This window comes from Chlamydotis macqueenii, chromosome 8, assembly GCF_036417535.1.
Source record: "Chlamydotis macqueenii isolate bChlMac1 chromosome 8, bChlMac1.mat, whole genome shotgun sequence".
Classification (NCBI taxonomy): Eukaryota; Metazoa; Chordata; class Aves; order Otidiformes; family Otididae; genus Chlamydotis; species Chlamydotis macqueenii.
The window spans coordinates 14,483,463-14,504,565 of record NC_141563.1 but is presented as its reverse complement, the minus strand read 5'-3'; the positions used below and the strand labels follow the sequence as shown (position 1 = coordinate 14,504,565).

The 21,103-nt window shown below is 38.6% G+C and overlaps 1 protein-coding gene across 11 annotated transcripts in view; it reads right to left on the bottom strand.

Moving 5' to 3' along the window:
* Window positions 1-21,103, bottom strand: part of PRRC2C (proline rich coiled-coil 2C) — a 76,626-nt gene that overhangs the window by 50,216 nt on the left and 5,307 nt on the right. For all 11 annotated transcript variants that reach the window (XM_086753233.1, XM_086753223.1, XM_086753227.1 and 8 more), the window contains exons 2-4: window positions 6,639-6,806; window positions 5,227-5,404; window positions 1,810-1,916 (exon numbers count right to left, since the gene is read on the bottom strand). In XM_086753233.1, coding sequence (XP_086609359.1) covers window positions 1,810-1,916; window positions 5,227-5,404; window positions 6,639-6,753 — 400 coding nt within the window. In that variant the 5' untranslated portion in view covers window positions 6,754-6,806. The remainder of the gene's footprint in view (window positions 1-1,809; window positions 1,917-5,226; window positions 5,405-6,638; window positions 6,807-21,103) is intronic.

Genomic DNA, 21,103 nt, shown 5'->3' with positions numbered 1-21,103 from the left:
AGTAACAGCAACTTCGCAATGTTTTAATTGCAAAGTAATAGCGTCCTCAGCGTTCAGCTTGACAGTGCTTAAGCTATCAACCTGAAACAGTCAGATTGTCAGTCAACGGTTTAGAAATAAGTTAAAGAATTTAAAAGATGTTATGATGACAATTAATTCCAACTCTTAGCCAATGCATAAACTGAAAACTACACGCTGTCATTACATTTTAGAAGTCTTTCCTTTCTACATAGCCACCATCAGCATCAGAGAAGGATTTAGCCTTGCCTCACTAAACTGAAATCTTACAAGAGCATGAGGCAGCTGGCTGAACGACTGCTGGAACACATACAAGGCATCTGGGAAAACTACAAGTTCCACCAGCCAACTGCAGATCAGGAAAGCGTGAGCACAACAGGTGTATCCCGAGTTTCAAGACTGAGGAAGACAGCAAGCAGCTGATGCCAATTCACATTCTGTATTTCTTCTTGAAACAGTAAACCCACCACTGCATTAACTGAATGAAACGAGGGCGCCATCTGGGCTTGGCACACAAGCTGCCATGGTAACTACAAAATAATTAGCTAAATGCATTTTGAAGCCACTGAGCTGAATCACTATTTCCTGTGTCACAGATATGATCTTATCAGCTTATATAGAAAGGCTGGTATGCAGATCACTTTGCATCAGTGTTAATGCCTTTTTTTTTTATTCTACAAAACTCCTGCAAAAGCTTAAAGGAGGAGAGTTTCGATATCTGACAACAAAGGAAACACTGAACATTAGAGAGCAGAGCAAGAAGTGGAGAATCTAGAATTGTCACTTCTAATACCTCCTGCAAGAAAAGGCAAAGTCATTACATATGCAATGTTAAACTCCGTAATGGCTTAGACGTTACCTCCATGCAATTCAGATTTTACTATTCTAAGGTGTCTATCCAGAAGGGAGCTCACTTCTTCAGCTTGTAAGCCAAAACTCTACTTTACAGCCACAGAAAGCTTGCAAGTCTCAAATTTAAGGTACAAAACACGTCGTAGGTTATTTTTCATAATGGAGACACAGGAATTCTAAGTAACCTCTCACTCTACAAGCAATTTAAAAAAATCTGCTGAAGGTTTAGCTCTGATCTTACAGCTGTTACGAAAACACTCGGAGCCAAGATTCACACTGATGGAAATAGTTTTCCATCCCTTCATACAATTATGTTTAAAAAAAACCCAAAATACACCTTTAATGCTTTTCAAAAAAACAAAAAAAAAAAACAAAAAAAAACCCCCAAAGAACAACCAAACCAAACAAACAAAACCCCCAAACCAAACTTGAACACTATAACTTTGAAAACAAAATAACCAAGGAATCTATGAAGTAAAGGAAAAAGTACTGCTGTAGCAGACATTTAAATACAAGCAAGACTACATACATTTTGCACAAAATGACCCAAAATTATGATCAGAACGACCACTAACTGTCTATGGTTCTCCTTCCCATGCCAAAATTGTATGCATTATAACTACTGACTGAGATTTTTCCTCCTCACCATAGCCGTGCTGAAGATCTCACACTGTCCCCATCATTCCCCTGTCAATCAAAAAGAGGTGACTATATCAGCCCTTTAAAAAGCAGTAAGACCTGCTGCTAAATCAGGCTGGAGCTCACTTGAGTGACAGGGGACCAGCTCACGTTCTGGTCAAGAAAGTTGCTTCCACACCATTTATAGTCCCAACTGGCCCAGCCAAGACTCAAACAGCTGCTGAGCCTGAGGGTCCCCCGCAGCGGCATTTACAGCTTTCTAGGCCAGTCAAGAATCCCTCCACCTTGAACATCACTTACCATCTTGTCCACTTGGTTTGGTGTTGGCCCAGGATTTGGCAACAGGAGGTGCTTCTGGAGGAGCAGGAACAGCAGGTTTTGGCTGTGTCTGGGGCACCTCTGGCTGTCTGGAATTAAAGGAAAAGCACTTGTGAATACAAGAGGGTGAGCAGAGAATGAGATAGTCAGGGTTACTACTGCAAACAAGTGAATGAAATGAGGCAGCTATGCAGCTGAAGAACCAATAACCACTTTTCCATAGAAAAAGCATTTCCTTGTATAAAAGGAGTTGTTACAGTAAGTAAGTTGTTACAGTATTCCCAGTTAAAAATGGGAATAAATTAGCCAATTTCTTCAAGAGTACATTTCCCAGAGTGGAGAGGAGCGAATGAAAATAGCTAGGCAGAAAATGCAGTCAGTCATGAACAGAATTTATAACTTTTGAAGTAGTGTATTGAACAATCAAAAAAACAATCAATATACAACCACGGAAGGGAGTAATTTGGAACAATGGTCTCTTGCCTCAGGAGTTGAGAGAGGAAAGCACTTAAAGACAACACGAACTCAGAGAAAGAAGGCAAAAATACGTCAGAAATTATGAAGTAAAAGGAACTGATAAGGAAAGTTAAAGACGTGAAAAAAAATTATAGGTACTATGAATCAGAGCCCAGAAGTTTAAGTTTATTAAGAACAAAGTCTCAATTTCACCATCTTAACAATGAAGAGGCAGACATTTACCATAAGCACTTATCTTGTCCAACACAAAAGCCAGGCATATTCTTTCGAAGATCCTTCTAGTCTACAGATTCAGTGATGTTGTTTAATTTCTTTCAAAGAATAGCTATTTCTGAAATCTGCATTATCAGATAACTTAAGACTCCAAAGCACTAGTGTCTGCAAGTCAAGACCTCCAGCTCAGTAGCACTCATTTGATAAAACAGGAATTATGGGGCAAATCCAGTAGTCTAGAATCACTTTATTATACCAGCAAAGAGACAACTAGTGCAACATCACGGCAGTTAACTCAGAGTAAACAACGGTAAATGTTTTAAATGGATCTCTAAGGAATCCGAAATTTTTGAGGACTGCCACTGAGAAGTCAGGTCCATTTGGGTTCTGCAATGACCAGCCCAAAGCACTCACATGGTAGTCTCAGAAATGACACAGAAGAAAACATCAACAACAAGAAACAAACAAATAAAAAAGCCAAACAAAAAAAACACTGCTGGGTGAAAACACGCTGGCTTTTCACAAGGATAACTGATTGCAATTTTGCTTTATTTTCAAAGATTACTGGAATTTTTTAAAAAAATATCACGTCTTCAGTTTCCACATATACTTTCTTACAGGTGCACAGTTTCTAAGCAGACTTTGGGGAAGTTGGAACTTACGTGGCTGTACTTTATCACACAAGTGAAACAAGGAATAGAATTTAAGAATTTATTCCTTGCATTTCTACTGTTTCAAAGCCAAGCCCATTTAGAATTTCAGTTATCCAAACACTGTCCTATAGGTGAAAATTTGATAAGGGAAAGAACTCAGCTTCGTGCTAGCTGAATTAATCAAATCAATACACAATATGCTGCACTATCCAGGGAAAATGGACTGAGGCAATACCCGTAGAAAGAGTGACAACTTGGGAAAGCAGCAGAAAAAAAAATTTCATAATCACAGGCAACAACTCTCTCATGTGAACTCCAATGCAGTGATAGAAGAGAAAAAAAATTCAACTAAAGCAAGCTGATATCAAGCTGTTACCTTTATCCACAACACTTGCAAGAGAAATACCAAAACACTTTGCATGTAAACTGCAGCATTCATAAGCATGTTGAAATGTTGAAGAAATATAGGAGTAGTTACAAAAACAGTTCGAAGATCTGAATAAACACATTAGATGGTCTGAATTTTGGAGAATTTACTTCTGGCCTGGGTAGATATCTGTTTCTGGGAACAAGTCCCTCCTCCCACTAGTTTTACCTGTTATGTCGTCTTTTAGGCCATCATGAAAATAATGTATATGAAAATACAAAGGCAAAACATCTTCCAGTTGCAGATAAGGGACAGGTATTTATTTCTTTTAAAACGCAATATCAACTACTGGAATGTACTTTTAATACATGCAGCAGGCTATGGAAAGGCATATGAAAATGCAAATAAAGTTTGTTTTAGTCAAACAAGCTACTAGCTGGACATAGATTTAATTAGACAAATTTTAAGTGACCTTGAAGTACAGGATGATGTTGTTTAAGTACCATACAAAACACCAGGCAGAGTATTGTAAATCTGTAGTTTCATAAGCTTGAAATAAAAAGCTAAACACAGTCCTGAAGTCTAACAGAGAGATATCAAAAATTGACATTTAAGTGTAGGAAAGTATACAACGAGAAATGACAGAAGGGACAGCAAGAAAGGGAAGAAAACCTTTAATCAACTTTTGCTTTCACAAGTGCTAGTGACAAACAATCAGTGCCTCTATCTTCAAATGTAAGCGAAAAACTGTGTGGTAATTCAGGCTAAACCATCACACAGAACAATTTATATGTCAAAGAATAATCACTTAAAACTCACTTCTACTTTTGTAGTAAGAATCATACCCTATTTTAAGCTTACATGGCAAAAAAAATCCTTTAAAATATTTTCCAGTTAGTTTATTGAAAAGTTTTAGTCTCTATTTTCTTTAGCTGACCTCCTATACAAGTATGAACCTAGCAGATGAAATTGTACTGAGCACAGCAGGTTATATGTATGCAGCAGTGCATTAACATCACCATCACTTTTGTTTTTATATCACTTATTGGAGGAGTGTGAAACAATAGGGTAAAGTTTAAGACAAAAGTTTTGTAAATTTCTAGAATTTACGGCATGCTAACCAAGCAAATTAAAGTGCAAATATTAAGAACAATTAGAAAAATAAAGCAGAGATTCAAACAAACATATAGAAAGCAAGAATTTTTGAGTTCTCTGCCATACATCAGTGCAATCACACTAAAGAGATGTTTGCACACTCTCATGAACTTGCAAGTTATTATTTAACTTAGCTGCTGTGTACCTAAGGGTTCCGCCTAAAGTTTCAAGAGAATTTTAAGGTGATTACACTGATCTTACAAAAACGTGCTACAGTTTTTCCTTTAAGCAGCCATCAAAACTTTAACAAAGGTACTCACGTCAGGCGGCTAAAGGAAACACTCATTCTCTCATATGGAATTTATAAGCATACTGCTTTCAACTTAAGTATGAGGCTGTTTGGGGGTGTTTTTTGTTGTGTTTTTTTAAACCATAGCAAGATTCTTCCTCACAAAAATTAACAGTGGTGCTATTTCCTCTATTGAGGACAGTCAAATCTAGACAATTTCTTCCCATGTCCTGCCCACCTCTAGTTTTGGGAAAATTTGAGAGAAATGGCACAATAAAACAACCCTGATCTCATTGGTCACTTACTTTTCCTCTTCATGTTGTTCTTGTTTCGAAGCCCATCCTGTGCCGTCTTTAGGCACAATATTCACATTAGGGTCATTGCCTTTGTTCTCTGCTTTAAGACTGGGGAGGTTAGCTGGAGGAGGCATCCTCCTTGAAATTGCAACTTTTCCAAGACTCTGTAATCCATGGCGTGTGGCAACTGCATGCCAAAACAGAAAGTGCAAGTTAACAACACTGTTTAGCGGGTAGCGTTCACACAGAGCTACATAAATCAATAAAAATGTTTTGCAAGAAACTCAGAAAATTTAAAAGTTTAAGAATTAGAAATTAAAACTTCTTCATAATTTAATTTTTAACAAAACGATAATTAGAAATACTTGGTTTTGGAGAACTTGAGTACTTTTTGAGTAATTTTGAGTCACTATGGTTAGCCTATTCTAAAGGTTAAAAATTATATAGGACCCCACCTTTACACACAACGCTCAGTGACAGAAAGCTAGAGGAGCTATTTAAAATACGATGCTGATCTCTTAACATCCTTTAACATATTGTTAAGCATCATTCTCTTGCTCCTTTTGGGGTTTTGTGTACCCTGATGAGTCCAATACCCACAAGGGTCTGGCCCATTTTTTTTTTTTTTGCTGCCAATTTCAGCTGGCAGATGCTGCTTTTGCAAAAACATTCCTACAAATTGCGTTTATTCCAGACCACAAGTATGAAAAAGCAGTATGAAGCTAATGCATTACATCGGACACTCAACCTAACTAACCAACTTAGTGAAAAAGTACAAGATACTACCCTAGATACATTACATCGTTACAAAGATCTCAGTTTCAACCTTTAAAAACAATATTGTGCCAAATTTTAACAAAGTATGAGCATGCTTCCCATCTTTCACCCCCTCAATTTAGGCAACTATGTCAAATCAAATTCAAAGCCTTCAGAGCCTCATTCCCCCATAGCTCTCAATCCAATCTATACTAAAAAGCAAGGCCCACAGTGGCCTTCAGTATAAGTTTCACCCAGTATTTGTCTGCAAAACAGACAAAAGCACTTGATGGGAAAGTGAGCATTGCCTTCTTGTCAATCAAACACCTCCAGTACTGCAAATGTTTTCTGAAACACGGTAAAAAGCACAGCTGGGGAATTGCATGTCATATGCTGATAACAAGCAAAGACTGCAGCTAGAAACTAGTTTTTATTTACTTATATTCTACTTCCTACTAGACTGCAAATGCTGTCTCCCTGAACTGATACTCTTGTTTACAGCTAAACAGAAACTGTAATCAAGATCACTTTCTAGAATTCTTCCACTTAACTGTTATATCAAGCAGTTACAAAATCTTGCTGTGGTTAAGTGCTCATATACTTCACACTCTTAAGTACTGCAGTAATGACGAAACACAATGCAAAACTAAAGTCAGTTTACTCACCTGTGGTTTTCTGAGTTTCCAGTGACTTTCCCTTGTAAGTATTAAACAGACTGAGTGTTGCATACTTCGTTTTTCCATCCTTTGCTTTTGTACTCTGGCCTGACTTCTCCGACATTTCGATGGAAACTCATCTAGTCTGGTACCTTCTGCTCACCCCTCAAAATTCGCCTGAGAAGAAAAACACCAGAAAAGTGAAACAATTTGAATATAAGCCAATACTTTAGATAGAGTTCATAAAATGAAAACGGACAGCATATTTAACACTCTTTGCACTGATTCATTTAAGCATACTGGAGATGCCACAGAATACATTAGTCCCAGGAACCCCAAGCCTTACGTAACACTATGTAATTTTGAAGTATTTCCATCTTCACAACTTGAATGCCACAAAATCCTGAAGGTCAGCATTTAAGTAATATCAAATTCTGTAAAAGTGGTAAGTTCCCACCAGGAGAAACTCAATTACTTCACCAACTCCTTCAGCCAAGCAGTGAGATATAATTAACTGTGGTACAGTATTTCTAGAACTTGTTTTTTTCACAACTAAAATCACTATGAACTCAGTAGCTAGAAAAATTAAATACATAAAGTTAGAAGTTTTCTTTCTCAAAACTAGGAACACAGTATGTTCAGATAGGGAGGGTGAAGAATTCCTTAAACCAAGAGTTACACTATTCTTCTTACAGCAGTAAATTACAGGGCTGTTGGAGCAGGTCATCCCTTTCCTCCCTCTTTCCCCCAGAAGAGCAGACTTTGAGAAAATGAAGCTAGTAATTATCACTGATATTTCACCAGTTCTTAGAAGGAATTTGACAAAGTTGCTGCTCACCATCAGGCAGGAGCACAAGTAAGCATTCACTTAAACAGAACATTATATAGTCAATTTATCTTAACACCACCCAAAAACCCTGCTACCCCCCTTACAATAACAGTTTTTATATATTTCCCTATGAATTCCAGAATAGTCATGTACACTCAAATACTTTTGTGCTTTGTTCTAAGAGCAGACAGCAATTAGCAAGACAAAGCTGTACATCCTGCTGACACTCTTCAATGATCAGCAAACTCCCTGGTCAAACTCAGAGTCTTGGATGATCTTTAAAAGAAACTCAATTCACGTGCAAGGCACACATGTATTAGGAAAAGTCTGCATGGGCAAGCAGTCCAAAGAATAAAGCATGCACTTGGTCATGACAGACGTTAACCAATGTCAAAAGATCAGGGAAGTTTCATTCATACAGGAATGATAACATTCCCACCCTCCTTTGCTTTCTACCTCAATTTACAAGCCATGATCAACAAGGCTAAGAAATGAAGATGGCAAATAACCATGGGATGGTCCAGCTTCAGTAAGACTTGGGCCAGATGCTACTCTATTACAACAGACCTCGGATGTGGCTGTCAGACCATCCGTTATCTACCCAAAAAACTACATATTGAGACTGCAAGGTTTGACTGGAACCACAACTAACTACTCAAACATCATTACAGGCACAAGGAAGAAGAAAAAAAAAACCCAGCCTGATATAAGAATTTATACAAGGTTATCTTTGGAGCTATCAGTCAAGCAGATTTCAAGCAACCATTCACTGTTCACAACTGCCCCAGTACTTATTTGCAATTCAACATGTCAAGCTTTGCTATTATTTTTTTTTCATGGCCATGGAACAGCTTTCAGCAAGTCTGGAGACCTGAATCCAGACAGACTAGTTTATCAAGCTGGAGTCTAAATCAGACATTAGGTCCTGCATTAGCCTCTTCTTCTATGAAACTCAAGTTTATCAGAAGGTCTTTAGAAAGACATCTGTGAAAGAACCTGCCAGGTTCTTTCCCTCCAATCCTCCTGCTACCCACTGCTCCCAGACTTGTATTTATGATAAAGAGTCCACCACAATCATCCTGGAGCATCAGAGAAGGTATTGGGCATATAATTACCAGGAGCACATGGGTGGCAAACAAACTTTCAGGTGTATATATAACCGTATGAAGTAATACACTATCATTACTTGATACTTCGTTATGCTTGCATGTTCTTTCAAGTGAGAACAACTCATACACAGTCTTAATTTTCAGCCCAAGACTCATTCCAGACCTAGATTTCGTAAACAAGAAGTAGCTTCACAACGGCGAATAATCCAGAAGTTGGTTAAAAAAAAAAAAAAAAGAGAGAGAGAGAGAAAAAGAAAAAAAGATGACGACCCAGGTAATTTCTTGCCCCCTCACTCACAAAAGCAGTGAAGGCCTAACAGACGCAGGCAGAGCAGAAAGCAGTTTGAAAATGATTTAGGATAAATACTGCCCAAAGCCTTGGGACTTTCGAAACACAGAAAATCTTAACCATAACTCTCTTCTTTACAGAGCAAGACAGAATTCATACTCGGATAAATCCTAATTGTGACAATTTTTCTTTCTACAACATTTGATAGCTTAAAGAACAGGAGGAAGTGATCATGTCCCCCAGTAATGTTCCTTTATATCAAATTTACAAAAATTGGTCTGCTCGTGATAGCTGAGCTCTATGTCTTTTATAGTATTAAAATTCATACTTTTGGACAATTTTTTTCTGAAGTTATACCACAAAGAAAAAGACACAGAATATTTTAATTGATTAAAACTACACATTCCTCAGTAATCCGACTTGTAGAAAATAAATAAAGCACTGCAAACAGTGCTCTTTTGAATTAGGCCAGTCAATATATTCATATTTAGCTAAGTTTAGACTTGATACTTGTTGCCAGAGAAGATATACCTGCAAAAATTAAGACTTTAGACCAGGTAGTCAAGCCAGGGATGACAAATCCTCCCTCTGAAGAATACACATGGCCATCTCCAAACACACGTACGTGCCAGGGCAGCCATTAAACAAGCACCCAGTGTCATCTAGCAACAGTTATAAAGAGATAATTGTACGGTTTTGAGCCACATGAAACGTATCCAGCTTCAAGACCTTTGCCTTTTCACCCAAAATTTAGTTGTACATGCTACATTCCTATAGTGAAGCACTGGAGTTATTCCCTCTGTAGCACCACCTACAAGGTATTTTAACATAGGACGTGCTTAATTTGCACATACAATAGGTTCGCAAATACTAGACTCGTCAAGTGATTCCCAATTTGTCCTAATATTTGTATCTTTTCCTATGATCATTAAGGTAGCTGTTAGTCTGAACTATATTAGTCAAATCCTTAAAAGCAAAGTGCTGCTGTCTGCTAGGTTTAGATTTACTGTCATACGAGTAAGAACATGAGACAGCTGTATACCTCTGAACAACATATAAAATATGTCAGAACCAGAATTAAATACCAGAATTAAATAACTACCATGACAGCGAACAGAAGGACAGGGAGCAGTACAAGCAATAACAGCAGCTGGCAGAGTTCACTGCAGTATTAAGAAATTTAAGGAAGTCAATGGTTCATTTTGAATGACTACAGTTACTATTGCGCATAATTACAGAAGGTACAATGCTCCCAAAATTCTGGAGCAAAGATTACCTTTCAGCTGCTCTGTAATGTTATCAAATAAGTTAACTGACCTTCACTGTGGCCTTAAGATTTAAAGGTCAAAATTATTACTGTAATTTCTGCACCAGACTATTTTTCCAGACTGCAACTGGCTGGCTTATTTAGATCCTCCAGTGAACTCAGAAACATGTTTACAGAAATTAGCACAGCAAGTAGCTACCACAAATTCGAGATATCCTGGTCTCTGTTAAGGAATGATACTTAGAGTTGGCAGAAAAGCAAACAGAATGCAGTATATTCCAGACTGTAGAATTCTATTTTTAAAGTAATAATAAGAAACCAGCAAATAAAACCCTCATATGTACCACACAGGCCTTTTCCACTAAGTTCTAACTCTCCTGATAATTTCAGAATTCCCCAAAATGACTTACATAGAATGTAAGGATACTAGTCCATACAGAACCATAGAAGTGTTTGGGTTGGAAGGGATCTTTCAAGGCCACCCAGTCCAACCCCGCTGCAGTGAGCATGGACATCTCCAACCAGATCAGGTTGCTCAGAGCCCCGTCCAACCTGCCCCGGAATGTTTCTGGGGATGGTACATCCACCACCTCTCTAGGCAACCTGTTCCAGTGCTCCAGCACCCTCAGTGTAGAAAAAATTCTTCCTTATATCCAGTCTGGATCTGTCTCCCTCTGTTTTAAAACCATTACCCCTTGTCCTATCACAACAGGCTCTGCTAAAGAGTTTCTCCTCATCTTTCCCGCAGGCCCCCTTTAGGTACTGGAAGGCTGCTATAAGGTCTCCCTGGACCCTTCTCTTCTCCAGGCTGAACATCCCCAACTCTCAGCCTGTCCTCATAGCAGGGGGGGCTCTAACCAGCTTTGTAGGCCTCCTCTGGACTTGCTCCAACAGGTAAACTTTGCAGCGTTCCCTTAGTACCAACAGCAGACTTCACTTCAGAAAAAAAGTTCTTATGTGATTATGTGATTAAATAAGGAAGAAAGTATCACATATTTTGAGGTCAATTTTGAGGACTGGAGTGATAAGCTTAAAACATCTAACAAGTCAAGTCAGCAATTCTTGTCTGTTTTCCTTTCTTCCCTCCCACCATGTCCATTTCAGTATTTCATAGTTTTATCATACACACAAAAAAACAGTATTACACACATGCGAGAACAGAGCAGCATTCTGTGTAGCTACGATATTTTCTTGTCTTGCTGAAGAAGTACAGACAGGCATGGAAAAGGGAAGAGAGTTGTGTAAAGGTTCAGGTAGAAAGTTAGTTTCTTTATCCCCCATTTTTGATGGGGGCAGATCAACTTTTACTATTGCCATGGGAAATAACTGTATTCTTTAGGTTATGGTCTTCCACTTAATATGTTTTGTACACGTTTGAGACCGCACACACCATTCCTCACCTTTGGGAGAAGGATTGCTACTCCTCTGTTTTTCAGACATTCTATCCTAGCTGATACAAGCACAGACAACCACATTACAAACCCTCTAGATTCGCACTTTATAAGCTGTATTTTTTAAACTTCTAGAGTCTTTATTTTTTACGTAAATGTAACATGTCAAGAGACTTCTTCAGCAATATCACAGTTATCTTTTGTGCAGTCCTATCTTCTTAAATCCCACACCCCAAACCTATTTAGCCTACAAGCACACAATCAGTTAGGACAGGTAACCTGTACCTTGGCTTCCCAGGATTTTTAAGTCTCAAAAATGTTAAGTAAATACTAGAATCATTCCTACATTCCCTATGCAACACAGCCAGGATATCTAGTCCCTGCCACCTCTACTCCAAGGGCTATATTTTGGCTAAATTTGGAGGATGAGGTAGAATTTAAGGCAAAGCATACCATTCAAGGCTAAAACTTGCTGAAGATTTCCTAGATCCTTCAACTCTTCGTGCCTCAAATGCCCATCTGTGAAGTGGGAAATATCATAAAAAATACTACATGAAAGTTTATTCAAAACTGGGACACATTAGCACCTCTCAAAACAGAAAACAAGAAACAAATCCAGAAAGACTTTTCATACACTATTTTAAGCACACTAAAAGTAGTTAAGGGGCAAAAACATCATATACAAATTTGTCATTCGTATCCAGCTATAACTTCACTCCTCTTAGAACAGCTTTATTTCTGGCACACTGAAGAATGTGGTTCTGCTAAGTTCTGGAACTAAATAACACAACTGGGAAAAAAATGAAGCTTTCTGCTGCATGCTTGATTGACGTTACAGGCAGATGTTCCCAAATTCAGTGTTATTAATTTCAAAAGACCATTGCACTCAAAATCTCAGATAAATAATGTGGCATAAAAAATTTCATCTAGAAAGGAAAGGTTTCATTTAAACTCTAAGTCTGGTACATTTAGATTCTAGAACTTTGTTGAAGTTGCCTCCTAACTGTAAACCCTAAGCATAATCTGCAGCTGGATATTAAATTCTGAAAAACAACTGTGTGATCTGGGACTGAAGTTTTCAGGTTCAATTTTTACTTAAAAAAACCACAAACAAAAACGTTTTGGCCATTTATTCCACTAGTAAGAATTCTTAATAGCTTCAGCGCTAGTCAGCTTAATATGACATGAAAATAAGCTTCAGAAACCTCTAGTAACACTTAAAGCAGCAAAAGTCTCTGTCAAATCAAAGTATCTAACAAAAAAGCCTATAAGATCAGAAGAATGGTGACGAGTGGTGTTCCTCAGGGGTCGGTATTGGGACCAGCCCTGTTTAACATCTTTGTTGGCAATACGGACAGTGGAATAGAGTGCACCCTCAGCAAGTCTGCCAGCACCACCAAGCCGTGTGGTGTGGTCAACACACTGGAGGGAAGGGATACCATCCAGAGGGACCTTGAGAGGCCAGAGAGGTGGGTCCATGTGAACCACATGAAGTTCAACCAGGCGACGTGCAAGGTCCTGCACATGGGTTGGGGCAATCTCAGGCACAAATACAGGCTGGGTGGAGAACAGATCAAAAGCAGCCCTGAGGAGAAGGACTTGGGGGTGTTGGCGGACGAGAAGCTCAACATGAGCTGGCAATGTGCACTTGCAGCCCAGAAAGCCAACCACATCCTAGGCTGCATCAAAAGAAGCGTGGCTAGCAGATCGAGGGAGGGGATTCTCCCCCTCTACTCCACCCTGGTGAGATCCCACCTGCAGTACTGCGTCCAGCTCTGGAGTCCTCAACATAACAAGGATGTGAACCAGTTGGAACAAGTCCAGAGGAGGGCCACAAAGCTGGTAAGAGGGCTGGAGCACCTCTCCTATGAGGACAGGCTGAGAGTTGGGGATGTTCAGCCTGGAGAAGAGAAGGGTCCAGGGAGACCTTATAGCAGCCTTCCAGTACCTAAAGGGGGCCTGCAGGAAAGATGAGGAGAAACTCTTTAGCAGAGCCTGTTGTGATAGGACAAGGGGTAATGGTTTTAAAACAGAGGGAGACAGATCCAGACTGGATATAAGGAAGAATTTTTTTTACAATGAGGGTAGTAGAACATGAACAGCTTGCCAGCCCATCCCTGGAAACATTCCAGGCCAGGTTGGACAGGGCTCTGAGCAACCCGATCTGGTTGGAGATGTCCCTGCTCCTTGCAGGGGGGTTGGACTAGATGGCCTTGAAAGGTCCCTTCCAACCCTAACTAGTCCATGACTCTATTCAGTGATTCTACGATTTCCCTCCTCCTTTCCCCCTACCCTGAAAGCTATTTGCAGTAGGGTTCACTGTTAACTAGGTTGCTGCTGAGCAGGCTGAAAACTACAGTAGAGATTTGGGGGACTTCTGAACTTCTATTTAATTTACCTCAGACATCGCTCTATGGCCAGAGAACAGAAGCTCTCCAGATCTTCATGGAATTCTGGGTAGATCTCACTACAACTCACTCTTGAACAAGATACATAATAAATTTTATTTCCGTATAAAGTCAGGCTAATACACATTTCCATCTCAATTTTTTCCTCCCCATCTCTAGATTTTGGGCTCATTGGTTTTCAGTAGAGCTTCAAAGAGAGTACACAATGCAAAGATTGCACTGGTTCTATAAATTCAGTGAAGGTAGGTGGCTGAGTAAGAAAGGAAAACCCTTTTAACCACCATCTCTTCTGCATCCATCACCTCAGAGGAAAAACTGTAGCACAGGCCAATCCCTGAGGCACTAGACAATCTACAGAGGAGTACTGCTAATGGCCACCAAACGGAAAATTAAAATGAGTTTTGCTCTTTAAAACCAAACCACTCTGTCACGAGACAAAGCTGCAGTGAAGCAGGCTTTGCTAGTTCTATCATTCTTCAAATTACTCCCCTTTAAAACCTGAGAAAGTCTTTCCAAAACACTACCAAAACTAGCTATATCAGGTGGAAAACAGATCATGACAGAAGAACCCCATTTTAGGACATTATCACACAGATGCATCTTATAAAAATGCAGTTTGTGGATGCCAGAAATGAGCATCCTTAATATGTCTGCATCAGTTCTAAGAAACACCTAACAACAGTCTAAATAGAGCTACTAAGATAAGCAATGAAAAACAACCAAAATTAGCCACCCACAAAAAGTCTACACAGAAACTAACTTTACCACAAAGCATATGGTAGCAATCTATAGAGTAAGCATATCTTTTGCTGCCTTAGAAACACTGGAAGGCAGATTGTTGAATTGTCTTCTGTGAGAAATACTAGTCACCTAGAATAAAGCCTTCCAACAAGGACAACCAGCCAAATGGTAACATCTCAGAGAACTTTCATTAGGAGTCTCTCAAGTCTAACATTGCACTAACAGCAGTGATTAAAACTTTAAAAATAAACTTTAAGGACACATTCTGCAGTAGAAAAATATTAGCATGGACTAAAATAATCTGTCAGTTATATTCCTTTCTTTCCCAGTGCGCTCTTCAGAACAAAAGGAAAAATGAGTTTAGAGCAGCCGGCTGGAGTAAAAATCAGAGATAAAAGGACAGCAACCAGGCAAACCTCAAATTTGTCTCTATCCACAGATTTGAAAATATATTTAACTATATATGCATGAATAAGTCACTTAACATCCACAGAAACCACACTCCTGTGGAACAGCCCTGCCAAAAGAAGCTTGGTCCACAGGATCAATCATGATGAGTATGTCTTTTTAAATGCGTCCATATAACAACGGATCAAAAAGCCACAGGCAGGATATACTCACACTGGCAGTAAAACTGTCCAAAAAGCACTAAATATTTTCCTGTGACACACAGCTTCTGCCTTTTAACTAAGATAATATCTGGTACCTGTACTCTTCACGAAATTGTCTCCTTCTGAAGTGACTTCAGGTAACAGAGGAGTTATGGTCCCCTCCCCTCAAGGGAGAATGATGCCAGTACTGATGCCAGTACGATTAGTTAAGAACACTGGGAAAGGAAAGGACAGTTTTAAATTTAATTTAGCTTGAGGATATTTTTTTTTGCATGTTTATATTCAGAGTATTAAATAAAGCTGCTCGATATTTTGACAAATACTATTGAAACATTATCTAAGGCAATAGTGTTACCTAGGGACTCAACCCTTTCAATGTTTATGTATGTCACTTTCTCCCAGTGGCCCAGTTTCGGTCTTCCACTTTCTACTGGATAAGACAAGCTGTTCATCAACAGTCTTATACTTACTTTTGCCTTTTAGAAAAGAGGAAATAATGTAAAGAGGAACTCAAACAGAAATGCAGCTATTCTTATAAAATCCTGCCATTAAGTAAGCACCTCCCTAAAAATTTTATTCGGTTCTCAACTATTGTATATGCAGAAGATGTAATACCTCTGTCTACTTTAGTTTTATAATTACACTTTTAAGTACTCTTCTAGCTGTAGATTCTTCCATATTTTAAACACAAACCCAGTTTTATCACAGAGAAGATTAAGATCTAAAATATACAAAGTGCTATCAATCGAACATTTAATATAAATAGCACAAGACTGGCTATAGAAAACATGCTACAAATTATCAAAGAACAAAAAGCCATGTTTGAGATGTACAAAGACAGCAGGTCTTAAATGATGTTAAGGTATTAAGAGACAACCAATGACTACCTAACTTTTTTAAACAATTCTTTGCTGTAAAGTGTAAGTTCAAATTTACAAACACATACTCAAGCACAGCAAATTCTCTTGAAACTAAAAGTAAGGTTATCTCCAAAGCCCTACACAGAATTCTTTTGGCTGCAGTAACATCCAATGCAGGTCTTCAAATCTTTATCATATAAGGCAGAAAAAATAATAAAGAAACGCTTCAAAGAAAAAAAATATTTTCTAAGGAAAAAAGCTAGGAGGACAAACCACTGGTACCACCTCTCTCACTGGAAGAGGCTGATTAACTGAAATTAAATTTCAGTTTAGATTTCAGACTAAAGCCATGCCCTTTGAATCTATTTAGGCATCTACCACCTGCTACAGTTAACCGTGTAGGAACTTAAGTCCAGTAAGATTTGAGCTAAAGTTCCCACTCTGTGACTCAAATCAGCACAGTGGCTAGCAACTTTTTAAGGGTAGTTTCACTGTTGCCATTTAGAAACTCATCATGGGCCAGCAAAATAGTTAGTGTTTATTTTGTAGCTACTCGGCTACAAACAAGCTCAAGAGGTAGTGTTGGGGCTTCCCAGGCAACAAACAAAATTTGTAAGGAGGCAGGCAGGATATCACCACAGAGGAGACAACCTAAGGAAGCAAAAGCTGCTTCCCAGCAACAGGCAGTGAATGAGGTCTGGAGTTGCAGACACCTACTAAGCAGCAGCAGATGAACAGGTGACTTAAAGGGAGTTCAGGACCAACTAATAGCCAACCCGTGCCCTTCTTCCCAGAAGGGAAAAAATATTTCCTCAGACTACTGCTCCTATGTCCTTACATTAAGGTTTTCACTCTTTCTAGTCAGTTTTATAGTGAATTTACATCCTCTGTAGAGGAAGGACAATGATGTTGTATTTTAAAGATAAGTTTTATTAAAATAGAGATCAATTTCAAAAAGTATAAAAGTCGAGTATAAAACAAGGTCAAATTAAGAAACTTCCCTCAATGTATTTTGTATCCTCAACCTAAATACAGACGACAAACTTAAAGCTCCAAACCCCCCTCTCTTACCTGTCACATTAAACACTATTTCCAGAACTTCAGAAGAAAGCAGCAGCAGCAACCTAATTCTTTGAATTATCAGAAGTTAGGTAACGAAAAAGGGTACAAGAATCACCACTGAATTTCAGCAAGAAAGCCTCTACTATTGCCTACAACTTGCTAGTCTTGAGTATCATCAGACTTATCACTGCACCCTCATGATCCACCACTCATACAAAGCCAGACATACTCTCCCCCAAACATATGAAGTACAGTTGAGTAAACTGAAGAGTAACTATACAGTTTGTATTAAGTTAAATACACAAGTTCCCTAAAAAACAATTCTGCTTAGAATATTTACATTGCAATTCTGAACTGAAAATCCAACATCTGTTATCTCCAACAGAAGGACCTTTAGGCACACAATAAGCCTACAGAAATCTTCTCCCATACTTGTTCCACCATTCAAGTACCTTCAAGAAGTGAAACATGCAGTGTCCAGACTCAACCTCAAGTCTCTAATCTTCTGTGTAGCAAAAAAAAATTAATGGCTGGCTTAAAAAAAAATTTAGACAGAAGTGACTTTAATTTGGCCTCTCTTTAGAAAATTTACTTTGTTTATTTTTTTCAAACTTCCTTGCAACATGAGGGATACCTCTTTAGGCTAATATACTGATGGAATTTGCATACAACCAAACAATAAAGAGAACAGACTTCAAGGTTGAAGTTTTACACCATAGTTGCACATGTCACAGGCACTATAAAACTACAAGAGTTAGAAACCCCGTATGTGCCACCAGACCTAATGCATGTTGGGTTCAGCGTTCACCCCTAATGGAATGGATCAGAATGATCTTCGTATAAACACACCAACCTCAACACTGATCCAGCACATCTCGCTTCTCTTCCTACAGTCACAGTTTTGAAAGGTTGTATTCATCTCAGGTAGCTTCCCAGTGATTACTGAAGTCAATGTGGACCCATGCTTAAAGAAATAGCTCTCTGTATGTCTGCTGGAAAACTCAAATAGTAACGACTAACAGGCTAGTGGAATGAGCTTACAATTCTTTTCAGAGCAATTCTCAGTGTAGGTTGAGGCACAATAAAGCAGCAACGCAAAACAAATCTTGTTTCTCGCTGATACATGAATAAATAGCTTCTAGAGCCTGAAAAGACTAAAATCTACAAGAAGAAAGTAGTTACTAGACTAAAATTTCACCAGTGGGTTATAGTCACCATGTAAAATATACCATAACCTTCACTGGTATTACAAGCCTGTAGCTCATTTGTTCTACCATAAACCACACTAGTGGAAATAAACTTACCACCACCACTACAACTCAAGTAAAAATGACAACGATTAATAACTACTCGTAACTGTACTGTAGTAGAACCTCAAGAACCAGCCCATTTTCAAGTTATCAAAGTACATTTAAGTAGCTTCTTTGCCAGAAAGGATTTTTCAAGATATTCCAGTAAAGAGACTGACAGCGTGTGCCACACATAAGTCAGAACTAGCACGCCATAAAGCTAATGCACTAACACAACACAGCTATTCTTGTTGTGTTCTGATAATCCTCAAACATAAATTAGAATAATTTAGATGTTTTGCAAGATTACGGAATACATTTCAACTAAAAATATATTCATTTCTGAAAATGCAAGATCCAAAACTTCTTCATAGCTCACTTTTAAGGCAGGCTATTTTATTCCTTCTTAGCCTGACAATTTATTTACAAGACTTCTTCATCACTAACTATTAGGGCAATTTTTTTTCGCCAGGCGGATTTTTTTCTTTTCCAGTTTCATGCAGTTGGTTAAGAAACTTTTTTAAATTGTAAAGTTTTAATTGTGGCAAGAGTTCTGAAGTGCTGGAAGGAAGCCAGGACCAGGAAAAAAAAATATAAGAACAGCTTCTATACAATTAAATAGAGAATTATAATGAGATGCGTTCTCATTACTTCTGGGAACAGAACAATGTAAGTGCTTTCACCCAATTTAGCTTTTCAACTTGCAGATGCCAAATGAGATTTTTATTTTCAAGATTTGCAAAAGCATTTATTAAAGAAATTTCCATTATTTAGAAGGAGAAAACTTCAAAGCTCTCAAAACTGAATCATTGCCTATTTGAGAAAAAGATAAGGGAATACACTCTTGCAGAAACAAGTAATGTACCTGCTACCAAAGTACAATATTCAAATAGTAGGTTGGTAGGCAGTACTTTTCTCCGAATACAGAAAAATAATGTGAATTGTCTTACCTACCAGAATTATTTTTTAACTGAGAAAGTTACATCTATTCACTAGGCCTTCTACAAACGAATTTAGGTCAGTTTATCCTGACCACAGCTGCTCTCTATAAAGGCATCTGTTAATGTTTTAGATCACAACCAGTCATTTAAAAAAAAAATTACAAACACACTTAACATGCTGCCACAAGTACCACTTGTTTCTTGCTCAGCTGCATCACACCATCCTGCAGAAGCCTGGAAAGGCAAAAATACTAGCATACCCTTTGTCCCCGTGCACACAGAAACAGACATGGGGCATCTCCTCCTTAGAGGCATCCCAACTAATGGTTGCTTTGTCAGGCTGAGAACAGGGGAACAAAAGGGAAGTCCACTGTGGGGCTGCAAAAGCAGCTACACAACTGATGACACACCAATGTTCAAATGAGTGTTGAAAACATTCAAATGGCTGGCACTTCACTTTCTACATTTAGGTTTAATTGCATGGAAGGAACAATTGGAACTGGTGATGATGGTGGGTTTCAGGATCCATTTGCAAGAATAAACGAAACAGAATTGCTTGCAGCCTACAGCAAAAAAGGAATGAGCAAGAAGTCTCCACATATTACTGGATTTTATCTTATTTCTAAACATACAGAGTACCAGCGAGCTGCACTTCCCTTACCGCTGCTCTTCAGCGGATCTGATTCCAGCTGCAGGCTGAACAGTGCTCAGGATCTGTTCCTCTGCAGGCAGTTGTCTAGGGTAAGTTACCAGAAGCAACAGCTGAGCTGAACAAGAGTTGACTCCTTAAGTCAGTGTTTGGTGCAAAACACCTCCTTTTAGGAAGCTGATGAAAGATAATCAATAGGTACATGAAAACAGACCAAATTCCTTACACATGAGCAGCAGAAGTTGCAATCATTTAAAATTATCCATCTCTCCACAGATTCTTTTTTTTCCCTTTTGTTTTAATACTTACTGCAAAAGCCCTTGCACTTTTATTACAAATTCTGAAACAATATGCCATTTAAACTGGTGGCATACTTCTAACCCTCTCCTCTCACCCCATGTTGAACTGGACGGCACAAGATGGTAGGACAGATTAAGAGACAAATGTAAAGTCTATCCTTGCTGTGAATAACTCTAAGAGTCTTTTTTAAGACTTCCATTTCCTGCTCCTTCACCACAACTTCCAAGCCCCGTTGTAATAATTAACACTTTTTGACAGAGGAAGTGACAGTTTCAGCATTCCTCCCAAGGAAGCAAAACCACTTTGAGCAGTGGCTTTCTCTCCACATCATACCTTTCTGCACCTTTAATGTACTCCTGACCTCAGCCGCAAGTAAGTAAAAGTTTAAATACAAAACTTGTTTTTCCAAAGGCCCTATTCATAGATCAGTCCTTAAGTAACATAAATAGTTACATCTAAGGTTTTCAACTTCAGAAATCACTTTGATGTTGCTTTGAAATAATGTTTGGGCAAGCTCTTCTGTTCATGAGCTCTTTCAGAGTATTTTGGAAGTGCACAAGAACCACTCTACGGCTACATCCTTAAGGATTTTCATTCCTCTTTAGAATAGATGTGTCAAAATGATTTCCTTCTTCTCTAGCTATTTTTTCCAACTTTCTTCTGTTCACCTTCTCAAGATACTTTCGGGTCCAACCTAAAGATGGAAGTACACTCATCAACAGTACAAA